The following is a 14,194-nucleotide window of genomic DNA, read 5'->3' as shown; positions in this document are numbered from 1 at the left end:
AATTAGGTGAAAAATAGGGATATAGCTAATTATATATCTATTTCTCAAGGTCCTTCTTGAGAGTACCCATGAAGGCGTGCTTCTCAGCTGGGGTCTGGAATCTACCCTTACCGAACTTGGAGGCAGTATCGATCCACTTGAGGTTGACCTGCTCCAAGGCTCTTCTGTTGGTTGGGCCGTAGAGAGACTTTCTCAAGGTGATGACTCTCTTGACTGGGCCTGGGATGGATCCCTTCAACAGAACAAAGTCGTTGTTGACGGCACCGTATCTGACAAAGCCACCCATTGGGGTAATGGTCTTCTTGGTTCTGTCGAACTCAGTAGAACCGGAAGCCTCATCTCCAGCCTTACCGATTCTGTAGATCTTGTGGTTGATAGAGGTTCTGTGGTGGTATCCTCTTTGACCAGCTCTGGCAACAGTCCACATAACGTGGGATGGATGCCAAGCACCGATACAGGCCACCTTTCTGGTACCTCTGTGGGTCTTTCTTGGCAGCTTCTTGGTTCCCCATCTGTGGGTGACACCCTCGAAACCGTGACCCTTGGTGACAGCAATGACGTCGATCATCTCGTTTTGCTCGAAGACGGAGTCCACGGAAACGGTCTTCTCGAAGTGCTCCTTGGCCCAGTCGACCTTCTCGGAAACAGAACCACCGTTCACCTGGATCTCAGCCAAGTGAGCCTTCTTTTGGGTCAGTGGAGTCTTTCTGATCTGGGTGTGGACAAGAACTCTAACGACGGAACAGTACTTCTTGATTCTAGCAAGCTCCTTCTCGATCTCTGCAGCGCTGTTAGCGTACTTCTCAGAGTACTTGGTGAAGGCTCTCTTCTTAGACTTGTACCAGTTCTTGTAGAATCTTCTCTTGACCTCGTCAGAAAGGTGCTCAGCCCAGACAGTTGTCAAGGATCTCAGACCTCTTGGGGTCTCGACGTAACCGACAACACCGACAACAACCAGTTCCGGAGTGTCAACGACGGTAGCGGCCTCGACAATCTCTCTCTTGTGCATCTTAGAACCTGGTCTGTCCAGGTCTCTAACGATGGTGGTCATACCAGCCTTGTAACCAAGGAAGGCAGTCAAAGCAACTGGCTTAGACTTAACATCCTTAGGGAAAGCCTTGCATCTACCTCTTTGCTTGACAGCTCTCTTTCTTGGGAGGAAACCCAGGGAACCGTGTCTTGGCTGTTCGAACTTTCTGTGGGACATGACGAAATGGAAATAAATGAAGATGAAAAATTTGAAGAAAATGTTGAAAAATTTGGCTGGGACGAGGAAAAAGTTGTTAGGCAGGGTAACAGACGACACCAAATGATGTGGTTGTCTGAAAAGGGTAACGCGGTAATTGTACAAAAAATTTTCACGATCTGTATCGAGTAAACTGACTCACCATGTTTAGAAGCCTCACCAAGTTGGCTCTCCCGGCCACCAGATGGAATTCTATCCGGCTATCGTCGACCAGGAACTTAGACAGAGCAACTCTGACCATCAGAGACGGACCGATCTTCAACGGCTACTCTTTTGGGGCGGACAAGAACGTCAGCGGAGAGGCGGTGTTCACCACCTCTCTTGTGGGATATCCCGAGTCCATGACAGATCCTTCCTATAGAGGCCAGATTCTTGTGTTTACGCAGCCGCTGATTGGCAACTACGGTGTTCCTTCGGGCACTGCTAGAGACGAGTACAACCTGCTAAAGTATTTCGAGTCGCCACATATCCAATGTATCGGTATTGTCGTCAGCGACGTGGCTCTGCAGTACTCTCATTGGACGGCCGTCGAGAGTCTGAGCCAATGGTGTAAACGTGAGGGCGTTGCTGCCATCACTGGCGTTGACACCAGAGAATTGGTGACCTATCTGAGAGAGCAAGGCTCCAGTCTGGCCAAGCTAAGCATCGGCGAGACGTACGATGCTGACGAAGACGCCGCTTTTGACGATCCGAGCTCCGTGAACCTGGTCCACAAAGTGACCACCAAAGCTCCTTTCCACGTCCCGTCGCCTAACGCCAAGTACCATGTTGCTGTGCTGGACTGCGGTGTCAAGGAAAACATCCTGCGCTCCCTGGTGTCCCGCGGCGCCTCTATCACTGTGCTGCCCTACAACTATCCGATCCAAAAGAGCGCCGACAAGTTTGACGGTGTTTTCATCTCGAACGGACCTGGCGATCCTACACACTGCTCTGCCACCGTTGAGAATCTGAAAGAGACCATGGAAAGGTTCCCAGATCTGCCGATCTTCGGCATCTGTCTTGGACACCAGCTGCTCGCGTTGGCCTCTGGAGCCAAGACTGTGAAGCTGAAGTACGGAAATAGAGCTCACAACATCCCGGCTCTGGACCTGCTCTCGGGCAAGTGTCACATCACCTCCCAGAACCACGGATACGCCGTTGATGCCAAGACCCTGCACCCGGACTTCCAAGAGTACTTCATCAACCTGAACGATCTGTCGAACGAGGGAATGATCCACAAGACCAGACCGATTTTCTCGACCCAATTCCACCCAGAGGCCAAGGGAGGTCCATTGGATTCGTCTTACCTGTTCGACAAGTACTTTGATCTGCTTAGAGAATACAAGAAGTCGCACCTGAAACTGAGTCCGGATGACTTGCTGATTGACATTTTGCCAAAAGAGCGCGTGGTATAAGCTTAGTTGCCTAATAGTCATCGGAACCGATCTTTAATGAAACTCACTAGATAAGTTAGTCGATGGGAAAATTACCCTTAATAGGAGTGTTTGTAGGACAGTAGTCTGCCTTATCGTGTGAAGCGAGGAATAGGTCTGGAATAACGCTTGCCATTCCCACGGCAACGAGCTTTGAGTCACTCGTGCAAAGTAAGATTACAATGTGGAGCACCAGTTATCCATCTCTTGATTTTGTGTCTAGCTGCATCCGAAAACCGTGGGTTCACACTCATGGAGTGGAACAGTCATCACAAACCCAGAAAGCAAAACAGTGATCGCATTTGGAATGGTAGACAGACGTCCGCCCCTGCGCACTATAATATAAATGCGGCTAGCACTTAAAGATCCCATGCGCGGAATTTCATTCCTGAAATAATTTATCGTGAAAAAAATGCACGTTCTTCTGACCAACGACGACGGTGCTCCACACGAGACCGCAAGTCCGTACATCAAGTTCCTCGTGGAGGCTATTCAGAAGTACACCAACTGGGAGCTGACCATCTGCGTGCCCGCCTCCCAGAAGTCCTGGATCGGAAAGGCTCACTTGGCTGGCAAAGACGTCTCTGCCTCCTATATCTACTCGGCGATTGACCAGCCTGCGGACAATTCTTTCCATGGACCGTTTGCCCACGCTAATGCCGATTTTGCCAAGGACCCAAAGATGAAAGAGTGGTGTCTTCTGGACGGAACCCCTGCCACGTGCGCAGACATTGGAATCAACCATATTGCCAAGAAGCCGGTCGATCTTGTGATCAGCGGGCCGAACGTTGGAAGAAACTGCTCTGCGCTGTACTCTTTGTCCAGCGGAACCATTGGAGGAGCGATGGAGGCTGTGCAGCACGGTAAGAGGGCCGTTGCTGTGTCTTACGCTTTCGAAGCCAATTTTTTTAACGACCCTAAAGTTCTGGCCGAAGCGTCACTGATTTCCGTCAAGCTCATTGAGAAGCTTCTTTCCGTGTGGGACGCCCGTGTTGATTTGTACACCGTCAACATTCCGCTCAAAACGGGCCTGAAGCTCGGCGAAACCAAGTGTGTGATGGCCCCAACCCTTGATAACAAGTGGAGGAGGTCTTTGTACACCGCCGAATCCGAGAGTCATGAGCAGCCGGCCTCAGATATTGTGGACCAGAGCGTTACCCACGGAAGAACGTTCAAGTGGACTCCAGACTTTGACTCTGTGCACAAGAATCTCGGGGACGAGAGTGTTCTGAATGACACTAGAGCCGTGGCTCAGGGACTTATTTCGGTCACAGCTCTAAAGGCTGCATTCAAAGAGATCGACGATCTCAACTCTGGAGAGCTGAGCATTGAGTAAGTTGGACAGAGTTCTCTTCTAACGTATAGAAATTCTCTGAAAAGTAGCTCCGATTCTGTTTTCATTGGCTATCCAGCCGATGCGTATCTTTTCGAGCCTCTAAAACAAGCTCTGGACAAGTACTTGGAAAGCAGGGTTTCGGGAAAGACGTTTGTGTTTGCAGAGTACGAGGATTTGGACCATGCGAGAATGATGAGTGACAAGAACTATATGGCCAACTCCTACATTTATAGGAAGGGTCTGATTCGGAAGCACTATTTGGCTAATACGATTGCAATGTACGCTTCGAAAAACCCAACTACCATACTGAAAAAGGCTTTTCCTGAAACGTACCAGCTGGAGCTAGACTACGCCGAATTTTTGGACGACTCTCTGGACGAAAGCTACGAGCTGCGCCAGGATTTGGAGCAGAACGAGCAAACGCTCGCCAAAACGTATATTTTGAAACCGAGCATGAGCGACAAGGGCCAGGGCATCAGGATCTTTCAGACGATCGACCAGCTGCAAAATATCTTTGATTCGTTTGAAGAGTCTGAGGAAAATGGAGACGAAAATGCCGTGATCACGTCCCAGCTGCGCCATTTCATTGTCCAGGAGTATATTGCCAGCCCACTGCTGCTGCCAGAGTACGAAAACAGAAAGTTTCACATCCGCACTTACGTGCTCTGTGTGGGTGATCTCCGGGTGCTTGTTTACCAGCGGATGCTGATGCTGTTTAGCGACAAGCCGTATCACAGGAATTTTGACACTATTGATGGCCATCTTACCAACACGTGCTTGCAAGGCGACACCGACAAGCTGGTTGTGGTCGAACTGGGCAAGAGCGTGCTTCCAGGACCCTCGCAAAATCATATCCGGGAGTCTATCAACTCAATAGTTGGAGAGCTATTTCGAGCTGCCTCCAACGACAAAATTAATTTCCAGCCTCTGTCAAACTGCTTCGAGACATTCGGTATCGATTTTGTGGTGGACGAAAACCTCAACGTGTCGTTGCTCGAGGTGAACTCGTATCCAGACTTTAAGCAAACAGGAGATGGTCTCAAAGGACTGATCCACGAGCTCTTTGACGGCATTGTGCAACAGGCAGTGGTGCCTTTCTTTGGGGGCAAGCTACCAACCCCTAGCAGTTTCAAACAAGTACTGGAACTGACTTAATGTGTATTATATACTATTCACTTTCTTCGCTCTTGTCGTAATTTTCCTCGGCCATCTCCTTGCTCCACTTATATATATTATTTTTCACGCGGTCTGCTCTGATAAAGCCGTTGCGAATGGTGGTTAGCGATCTGATAAATTCCTCGTTCCGCTGCAGCGCTATCTGGATCAGTTGTCGAGACTCCTCTGCATCCTCCGCCTTGCGGATCCCAAAGTTCGGGTCACGTTTGTATTCCGGAAGCTTGAAGAAAGGATCCTTGATACGCTCGTTTATCTTTCTGGAATCCTGTGCCGACTCGTTTCCGTTCTGGCCTTCGTCATCGTCCTCTTCCTGTGTGGCGTCCATGTCCCTATTCGTTCCATTCTCGTCGCTGCGGGCTATCTGCTTCTCCAGGTCTAGGTTGTGGTCGTAGTTCGGGAGCTTCAAATTGTCTGCCAGTAAATCCTCCGGACAGTCTCCCAGAAACACACTCATCAGCTTGCTCAGCTGAATCACGTTGTCTTGCTCCTTCTCTATCAGCTCTATAGTCTGCTCGGCGAGATCTTCCAAATGCCTGCTCTTGTATATTCTCTCTAGTGTCTTGCGCTCAACAATGTTCGTCGGATGTGTGATCGGCGCCAGTATTTCCGCGACATCCACAGAGTCGAATAGTCCTTGTACTGAGTCGTAGTCCTGCTTGTACTCATCGTCCTCGTCCACTATGCCAAATTCGTCGTCCAGTTCGCGTTGTATTATCTCCTCCACGGTCTGGTCTTTGCGTCGTATTACATACCGTGGCCGTCTCTCGCCGGTTTCGGGGTCAGTTTCCTCTATTTTGACCAGTTTGAGGTCGTCCCTGTAGGAGTTCAGATTGGTATAGTCCACACCATCGGAGTTGTACAGGAGTTTGTTGCCCCTGTTGGAAAACACGCTGGCGTCGCCATCTAGCCCGCCAACCACCAGGTCCTTAGCGGTGAATCCGGGCGAATTCAGAACCGCAAGCTTGAACCGCAACAAATCTTTTTCAACCGAGTCGTTGCTCTTCATTACTTTACAACTTACATTTTTTGTTTGGGGTATTTTTCTTACAAATGAGGTTAGTGGTGTACAGATGTACAAAATCATAATTTGGATGGTGAATCCTCGCGGACCACTATAGTGTCGCCGTCCTGGGAATCCTTCTGCGTATCCGAGGAGTCCGAGACCGCCTCACGGCTCGACACGGGCGTCACGTACGTGATGTTTTGTAGTTTGTTCATTAAATGGGCAGCCTGCTGGGTCTGCTTCGAGATATTCCACGTTTCTGCCTTATCGAGGTTTTCATTGCAGAACTTGATAATTTTGTTGATCATGTCAAGCGACTCCTGAGCCAGGATTAGCACCTTGCCATTCCGATCGCTCAGGATCTGGTCGCGGATGGATTTCTTGAACCAGGTGTTCGGCTGCACAGCGTTCTTCTGTCTTTTATTTCTGTACTTGAACAAGTTGGCCAGCAGCTGCTGGGCCAACGACCTGGACTTGCGTTTCTGCGATTCAGCAGTCTGGTCCGGGTACTCCACTGAATCTTCATATATCGTCTTTGTTTCGTCGTCTGAGTCCTCATCTTCAGGCTCCGACATGTTCTGCTCCAGTGACATAGCCCAATTAGTTGGTAATTTCAGTAGCATTTCACGGACGTTCGAGCGGGCGGGCTCTGGAAGCGAATTTGCAGACACTTTCGAGACGACGTTCACTATCTTCTTGACAGTGCCCACTATTTCGTTTTTGAGCTGCTGGACAGGGATTTCTGCTTCTGGGCTCAAAATTGGCGTTTCGTCGGAATTTGGAAGACTAGCCAGAGACGTGGCACTGCTCACGGAGGCTAGCGACGGCAGAGAAAGCGTCGATGCACCACCGCGAAAACTGTCAGGGCTGGAAGAGCGAGATTGGTTCACGGTGTGTTCATTCGCCAGCACGTTGATGAGATTTTCGATGCGTTCGCTGAGTTGCGTGTTTCCGATCTTCAAAAAATTGATCAGCATGGTGAGCCTACGGCGACTTTCAATATTGAGATTCAAAACACTGAGCTCAGTGAGATCCTGAAGACTTCTCTGGGTGGATATGGCTGATGATATGGTAACCTGCTGACGTAGAGACGAATTGAGGCGGGCGAATCGAGGCGGTTGTGATGGAGGCGGCAAGCGGTTGTTGAGCTGAGATCCAGAGCTTGTCTTCTCCAGCTTCGGCCGCTTGGGCGGGATCTGCTCAGATATCTCCTTCATGTCGGGTCCAACAGACTCTGTCTGCTGGTCATTTCGAGCACGTTTGGATTTTTCTTCGTTCAAGAGAACAATATTGCTTGAAGTGTTGATCGTCTTTTCCAGCATGTAATTGATAGAGCTGGATATGAGGGGATGAGAAGTGACTTTGTCGAGGATCGTGGATTTGGGTGGCTCAGACCTGCTTTTCAGCTCGCCCAGCGCCTGTGCTGCCATCAGAAGCTCTGCAGCATTTGGATCCTCTGAATCGTCTCCCTTGTCTATCAGCTCGCCAATTTTTAGCGGTCTGGCCCGCAAATTCTGAGCATTGTCCGACATGAATAAATAGCTTGGATTGTAAGAACCCGAGGATTCAGTACTACCTTTTAACGGCTGACAGCACTTGTACAAAAGACTGGGGTAGCTGATAATCAGATGCTAATATATTTACAGCATCGAAAAAGTTTTCTTTTTTTTGTTGAACGACGCGTCGGTTTGACGATAGCCTGTGGAGAAGCATATGAAAACTTATCGTAGCATAAATTAGGAAATTCTGGGCATGAGATAATATATCCTGGTACAAAGACTCCCCGCGCATGGGCGAAAATTTGCATGTGGTTTTTCACATGGAGACGTTTTGAGCAATTTGAAGGACACCTCACTTTGGCGTGTAACGCCGGCTTTTGACCTCCAACTCCGCAGACCATTCGTCCATCTGCTCCACCAGCATGGCGAGCTTTTTCGTGCGCTCTTCTAGCTGTTCTAACCTCGGCTGATTTTTAGCCAGTTCCTGGTCCAGCGTCCGGATTTTGGACGTCTCAGACTCCAGACTGTCCAGATAAGGCTCCAGTTCTCTGTACCGGAGGATCGCCGAGTTGTTGAGCGTCTCCATTACATTGAAGTTGGTCAGCGTCGACTGCGTGTCCAGCTCCATAATCTTCCGCATGCACTCGTACGAATTCCGTATAAGCTGCCGCAGATCGTTGGAGCTAGCCATGGCGAGACGATATGCGGAAAATAAACACAGCCAGGTTGCGTATTATTTAAAACTGTCAACTGAGAGTTTGGATTTGCACAGCCCGGATGGTACAGTTTCTGGCGGCTGGACGGTAGCACTAGGCTTACCGGCGGCTAGGAACAGGATAAATAGCCCGAACGTCCCGCTGGAGATGCTTGCATATAAAGTCACTACACACAACCGATGGTTAGAATCAGCTCGCTCAGTTCCAGCAAGTTCTGGACCCTCTACGTTTTGGGAGCACAGGTGCTCCAGATGGCCACTGTAGACGCTGTTTCTGTTCAGCATCGGGCCAAAACCAACGCTTTGCAAGCCCACCTTTCTGACGCCCAGCGGGTGCTTGCGCCGGCTCCGTACTATGAGAAAAGAGACTACGAGGACCACGACGCAGAAGCCGAGGACTACGACGAAGACGACGAGGAGTACGTCGCCGAAGAGTACCAAGAGGAGGACGCCAAAGACGGCGATCTTGAGGCCTCCGGAGCCAGTTTTTCTGTGAATGTCCCTGTCAAAGGGCCCGTTGCCGAGGAGGACCAGAGCTACGATAAAGATGGCAGACAGCTGGTGTACGAGGTGGACGTCGACCAAGTGAAGAACATGATCGATTTCTACCTGGCCATGGGCAAGGAAAAGTTTGCTGGATTCCTTGCTACATGTTCTGACGGCCACTTCACGGAGGCCATGAAGATGCTGAGCGCCGACATGGCTTCCAACAAGGAGAGCGGCAATCTGGGCCGTCTGAACAAGTTCTTGGACGCTACTGAAGAATACCTCAAGCACAACACTGCTGCAGAGATGTTCAGAAACGCTTTCAAGGGCGGCAAAGACGTTGAAACCTTCAAGCAGCTGGAGAAACTTGACCAGTACTGTGTTGAGAACGAGGAGGAGTGCAAAGAGGAGCTCGCGTTCCAGCAACAGACGGCGGAGAACTCGACTCTTAGCTTAGAGTACAAGAGGCAGGCGCGCAGAAGGTCGAAGTTGATCCAGCAGGTTCTCCAGGACATCGAGGACGGCAAGGAGGTTCCTATCAGTGCTGCCGAGTTCGAGTACAGGGAGGGCAACATTTTCCTGGATGAAAATTCCAACGACTACTACGAGGTGACCGACGACGACTGCCAGAGCGGTGCTAGCCATCTGCGGTCCAGCTTCTCCACCCTGATTGCCATTTTCATGGTGACACTTCTTATTTAGGACGTTCATTTAGAGACTTTTATAAAATATGGTGCAAGGATTCACTTTTTTTACGAAAATCATTTTATGGATCGTTCGCTGGACCAGTGTTTTCGCACTCCGCTGGCGAGTCCAACCTCGAGCGCGCTGAACGGGTGCTTTGTTGCATTTCTGTGGTGTGTATTCTCGTTGGTTTTCGGGCTCTGCTGTGTCTGCCAGCTTCTGTTTGGAGGCATTCGGAGAGCTACTGGCAAGGGCGCATGGACCCGATACCAGCGGATCAAGCTGGGCCTGGTTGCTGGTTTTGCTGTGGTCTACGTGCTTGAGTTCCATGAATTCAGTTTCTCGAGTTTCGAGTCCACTGTGTACACGCTGCATCTGATCACGCTGTGCTTAGTGTTTTCGCTCCATAGCGTGGAGACGGCCCGTTTCGTCGTCCAGCCCGGCTCGTTGCTCTTCTTTTGGCCGCTGCAGACCTTGTTTGTGGGTGTGATGGCGTTCCAGCAGACATTCAGCTCTTACAAGCTCGTCAACAGCGGCAGTCTATTGGACCTGATGGTGGCTCTGAGTCTGGCTATCACGGTGGCCGAGTACTGGAAATATCCCGTTTCGTACGAGCTGGTCAATTACTGCATTGACCACAACATTGAGACAACTCAGGTGAACCTTGTTTCTCTCATGACGTTCACGTGGATGAACGACCTCATCATGACCGGATACCGGAAAAAAAGCCTGGAGCACAGCGATCTGCCACCGCCGCCAGTTCTGGTCACAACTGCATACGCAGCTCCGAAGCTTGAGCAGCAATGGCGCAAGGAGCTGTCCAAAAGCAAACCCTCACTGCTGATGGCATTGATTCGCTCGTTCGGCTTCCCTGTGATGATCTCGCTGTTCTACGACATGTCGGACAGCATAACCTCTCTTATCCAGCCGCAGCTGCTCAAACAGCTGATTCGTTTTTTTGGCAGGACGGACGACCCGCCGATCATCATTGGGTTCTCGCTGGCGGTTGCGATGTTTCTTCTGTCGCTGTTTGAGGCTCTGATGTACAACCAGTATTTCATAAAGACCGTCGAGGCCTCTCTGGGCACCAAGGCCGGCCTGATGAACCTGGTCTACTCCAAATCGATCAGACTGTCGCCAGAAAGCAGACTTCAGCGCTCTACCGGTGATATCGTCAACCTGATGTCGGTGGACGTGACGCGGTTGCAAGAGCTGACTTCCTACGTCCAGACGCTATTTAGTGCCCCGACTAGGCTTGTGCTCTGTTTGCTGTCGCTCCACTCGCTGCTTGGCAATGCTACATGGGCAGGAATCGGCACCATGGCCATCATGATGCCGATCAACACGTTTCTCGTGCGAAGTCTGCGGAAATTCCACCGCGAGCAGATGACTCTCAAAGACCAGCGGACCTCGCTGGTTGCCGAGCTGTTGCAGAACGTCAAGTCGATCAAACTGTACGCCTGGGAAAAGCCGATGCTGGAGAGACTGTCGGAGGCTAGAAACGAGAGAGAGCTGCGCAACCTGAACAAAATTGGTATTCTTTCGGCAGTAGTGAATTTTGCCTGGACCTGTGTTCCATTCTTCGTGTCGTGCTCCACGTTTGCAATTTTTGCGTACACCTCCAAAACGCCGCTCACGCCAGAAATCGTGTTCCCGGCGTTGTCGCTCTTTGATCTTCTGTCCGACCCAATTTTCGCCATTCCGGCGCTCATGACTGCAATGATTGAGTCTGGTGTGTCGCTCAAACGATTGACCGACTTTCTGCTTGCCGACGAGATAGACAACGAGCTGTTCACCAGACTGCCAAAACAAACCAACGTGGGAGCGGTTTCGGTGGAGATAGACAACTGCAACTTCTTGTGGTCCAAAATTCCCCAAAAGTACAAGGACAACTACGACGAGGAGCAGAATATTGACGAGAGCAAAGTTGCGCTGAAAAATGTCAGTTTCACCGCGAAAAAGGGCCATCTGACGTGCATCGTGGGGCGCGTAGGAGCCGGAAAATCGACGTTTCTCCAGTGCATTCTGGGAGAGCTTAGCTCGCTGCCTGTGGACCCCAAAAAGAAACAGAAAATAGAAGTCCACGGCTCGGTGGCCTACTGCTCGCAGGTTCCGTGGATCTTGAACACTTCGGTCAAGGAAAATATACTGTTCGGCCACAAGTTTGAACCTGATTTCTACGAAAAGACCATACAGGCGTGCCAGCTGAAACCTGACCTCGAGATGCTGCCAGACGGCGATGAGACGCTTGTTGGCGAGAAGGGTATCAGTCTCTCTGGTGGACAGAAAGCCCGGCTGGCTTTGGCGAGGGCGGTCTACATGCGGGCCGACGTGTATTTGCTGGACGACATTCTGAGCGCCGTCGACGTCCACGTTGGCCAGAAGTTGATCCGCGACGTTTTGGGCCCAGATGGAATTCTCTCGACGAAGGCCAAAATTCTGGCTACCAACAACATTAAGGTCCTGAGTCGCGCAGAAAAAATATATCTGATTTCCAACAACGAGATCTCCGAGTCCGGGTCTTTCGACGAGGTGATGGCTGCCAAGGGCCAGCTCTTTACGCTGGTGTCCGACTTCGGCCAGAACGCGGAAGAGGAGGACTCCACTTACGTACGGAGCTCGTCTGCGTCGACGGTTGCAGAAATCGAAAGGGATATCGAGGAAGGCGGGTTCGAGTACGCCGGGGTCGAGCCCGCAGACCTGGTCAAGGTGGCGTCCCGTAAATCTGTCGGAGCGGCCAGCGTGTTGTCTTTGGACCGCAAGCAGCCGTTAGCCAAAGTCGAGCGCAGAACGGCCCAGAAAGAAGAGAAGAAGGAGAAGGGTCACGTGAGCCTGTCCGTATACAGCAACTATGCTCGTGCGTGCAGCTACGCGGGAATTTTCAGTGTGTGTGGTCTGATTGTGATCACCGTTGGGCTGAGTGTCTGCGGCAACTACTGGCTGAAGCACTGGGGAGAGCAGAATGGCAGGACCGGCTCCAACGACCACGTCGGCATGTACGTTGGCGTGTACGCTCTTTTTGGAATTGGCTCTGGTCTGTTCACGCTTTTCAGAGCCATGACCATGTGGAGCTGGTGCTCGATCCGGGCGTCGAAGAAACTGCACAACGACATGGCGACCGCTGTGCTGGCGTCGCCGATGTCGTTCTTCGAAACCACGCCGCTGGGAAGAGTCATCAACCGCTTCAGCCAGGACATGTCGAAGATCGACTCTGCGCTGCCACGGGTGTTTGCTGCGGTGTTCAATTCTGTCGTCAAGACGATATTCACGCTCGTGATCATTGGATCCACAATGCCGCCGTTCCTGCTCATCATTGGTGCGCTCTCGGTGGTGTACCTGTACTACCAGAAATTCTACATCATTGTTTCGCGCGATCTGAAACGCATAGTCTCCATCACCAAGAGCCCGATTTTTGCTCACATCCAGGAGTCGCTCTCCGGCGCAGAGACCATCCGGGCGTACGACCAGGAGTCAAAATTCGTGCATCAACACTGCTCCAACATCGACCTGAACCAGGTGTCTGCGTACTGCATGAAGTCTGTTAACAGATGGCTGTCGACGAGACTGCAGTTCATCGGCTCTGTGGTGATCTTCTCCACGTCCACGCTCGCCCTGCTGACTCTGCAGAGCAGCCATCCGCTCAGCGCAGGTCTGGTCGGTCTGGTGATGAGCTACGCGCTCCGAGTCACCAGTTCGCTGAATTTTATTGTTAAGCGGTCGGTGGAAATCGAGTCGGACATTGTCTGCTGCGAGCGGGTGTTTGAGTACTGCAGACTGGAGCCAGAAGAGAAACTGGAAAATCCCGCAAGGCCGCCGCCAAACTGGCCGTCGGAGGGAGCCATCGAGTTCAAAAACTACTCCACCCGCTACAGAGACAACCTGGACCCGGTGCTGAAAAATATCAATTTGAAGATCCGCGCAGGCGAGAAGATCGGAATCGTGGGCCGCACGGGGTCGGGAAAATCGTCGCTGATGCTGTCGCTGTTCCGGATCATCGAGCCGATCGAGGGCCACATCGAGGTGGACGGCGTCAACACCAGCACGCTGAGTCTGCACGACGTGCGCAGCAACCTTGCGATAATCCCGCAGGACGCCCAGTGCATCAACGGCACAGTCCGCTACAACCTGGATCCGCTGGGGCAGCACACGGACGCCCATCTGTGGAGAAGTCTCGAGCTATCCGGATTATCCGATCACGTGACCAAGATGGCGAGAGAGCAGCAGGTGGCGTCGGGGCTCGACTGCGTGCTGAGCGAAAGCGGGATGAACCTGAGCGTGGGGCAGCGGCAGCTGATGTGCCTGGCCCGCGTGTTATTGCGTTCGCAGGAGTCTCGTGACGAGAGAACGAGCCGCGCCAAAATTCTCGTTTTGGACGAAGCCACTTCGAGCGTGGACGCGCAAACCGATAAAATTATTCAGCAAACGATCCGGTCGGAATTCAAGACACTCACGATCCTGACGATTGCGCATCGGCTGGACTCGGTCATGGACAACGACCGGGTGCTGGTGCTGGATAGCGGAGAGGTGCGGGAGTTCGACAACCCGCAAACGTTGCTGCAAAAACCCGACTCGTACTTCTACAGGCTCTGCGTGGACGGCGGGTATGTGAAGAGAGAGTGAGATGACATCAGATGGGT

The 14,194-nt window shown here is 51.5% G+C and overlaps 8 protein-coding genes across 8 annotated transcripts; 5 read left to right on the top strand and 3 right to left on the bottom strand.

Moving 5' to 3' along the window:
• Positions 1 to 37: 37 nt before the first annotated feature.
• KL911_002171 (uncharacterized protein) lies at positions 38 to 1,207 on the bottom strand (the record flags this gene model as incomplete). The annotated part of the gene is made up of 1 exon (XM_043197211.1): positions 38 to 1,207. The coding sequence occupies one exon, from the start codon at positions 1,205 to 1,207 to the stop codon at positions 38 to 40; it is 1,170 nt and encodes a 389-aa protein (XP_043055176.1).
• Positions 1,208 to 1,389: 182 nt separating this feature from the next.
• Positions 1,390 to 2,640, top strand: KL911_002170 (uncharacterized protein; the record flags this gene model as incomplete). The annotated part of the gene is made up of 1 exon (XM_043197210.1): positions 1,390 to 2,640. The coding sequence occupies one exon, from the start codon at positions 1,390 to 1,392 to the stop codon at positions 2,638 to 2,640; it is 1,251 nt and encodes a 416-aa protein (XP_043055175.1).
• Positions 2,641 to 3,070: 430 nt separating this feature from the next.
• On the top strand, positions 3,071 to 3,994 carry KL911_002169 (uncharacterized protein; the record flags this gene model as incomplete). Its single annotated transcript, XM_043197208.1, has 1 exon — positions 3,071 to 3,994. The coding sequence occupies one exon, from the start codon at positions 3,071 to 3,073 to the stop codon at positions 3,992 to 3,994; it is 924 nt and encodes a 307-aa protein (XP_043055174.1).
• Positions 3,995 to 4,183: 189 nt separating this feature from the next.
• On the top strand, positions 4,184 to 5,149 carry KL911_002168 (uncharacterized protein; the record flags this gene model as incomplete). Its single annotated transcript, XM_043197207.1, has 1 exon — positions 4,184 to 5,149. One exon carries the CDS (start codon positions 4,184 to 4,186, stop codon positions 5,147 to 5,149), a length of 966 nt encoding a protein of 321 aa, XP_043055173.1.
• A 13-nt stretch (positions 5,150 to 5,162) lies between these two features.
• KL911_002167 (uncharacterized protein) lies at positions 5,163 to 6,176 on the bottom strand (the record flags this gene model as incomplete). Its single annotated transcript, XM_043197206.1, has 1 exon — positions 5,163 to 6,176. One exon carries the CDS (start codon positions 6,174 to 6,176, stop codon positions 5,163 to 5,165), a length of 1,014 nt encoding a protein of 337 aa, XP_043055172.1.
• A 74-nt stretch (positions 6,177 to 6,250) lies between these two features.
• Positions 6,251 to 8,363, bottom strand: KL911_002166 (uncharacterized protein; the record flags this gene model as incomplete). Its single annotated transcript, XM_043197205.1, has 2 exons — positions 6,251 to 7,647; positions 8,042 to 8,363. 2 exons carry the CDS (start codon positions 8,361 to 8,363, stop codon positions 6,251 to 6,253), a joined length of 1,719 nt encoding a protein of 572 aa, XP_043055171.1.
• A 204-nt stretch (positions 8,364 to 8,567) lies between these two features.
• On the top strand, positions 8,568 to 9,575 carry KL911_002165 (uncharacterized protein; the record flags this gene model as incomplete). Its single annotated transcript, XM_043197204.1, has 1 exon — positions 8,568 to 9,575. One exon carries the CDS (start codon positions 8,568 to 8,570, stop codon positions 9,573 to 9,575), a length of 1,008 nt encoding a protein of 335 aa, XP_043055170.1.
• A 66-nt stretch (positions 9,576 to 9,641) lies between these two features.
• KL911_002164 (uncharacterized protein) lies at positions 9,642 to 14,177 on the top strand (the record flags this gene model as incomplete). Its single annotated transcript, XM_043197203.1, has 1 exon — positions 9,642 to 14,177. One exon carries the CDS (start codon positions 9,642 to 9,644, stop codon positions 14,175 to 14,177), a length of 4,536 nt encoding a protein of 1,511 aa, XP_043055169.1.
• Positions 14,178 to 14,194: the final 17 nt, after the last annotated feature.

Source organism: Ogataea haglerorum (genome assembly GCF_019207285.1).
Source record: "Ogataea haglerorum isolate 81-453-3 chromosome Unknown 81-453-3_NODE_5_length_632335_cov_97.011461, whole genome shotgun sequence".
In the NCBI taxonomy this organism is placed as follows: domain Eukaryota; kingdom Fungi; phylum Ascomycota; class Pichiomycetes; order Pichiales; family Pichiaceae; genus Ogataea; species Ogataea haglerorum.
Note: the sequence above shows the minus strand (reverse complement) of the source record. Positions and strands in the feature narration are given on the sequence as shown.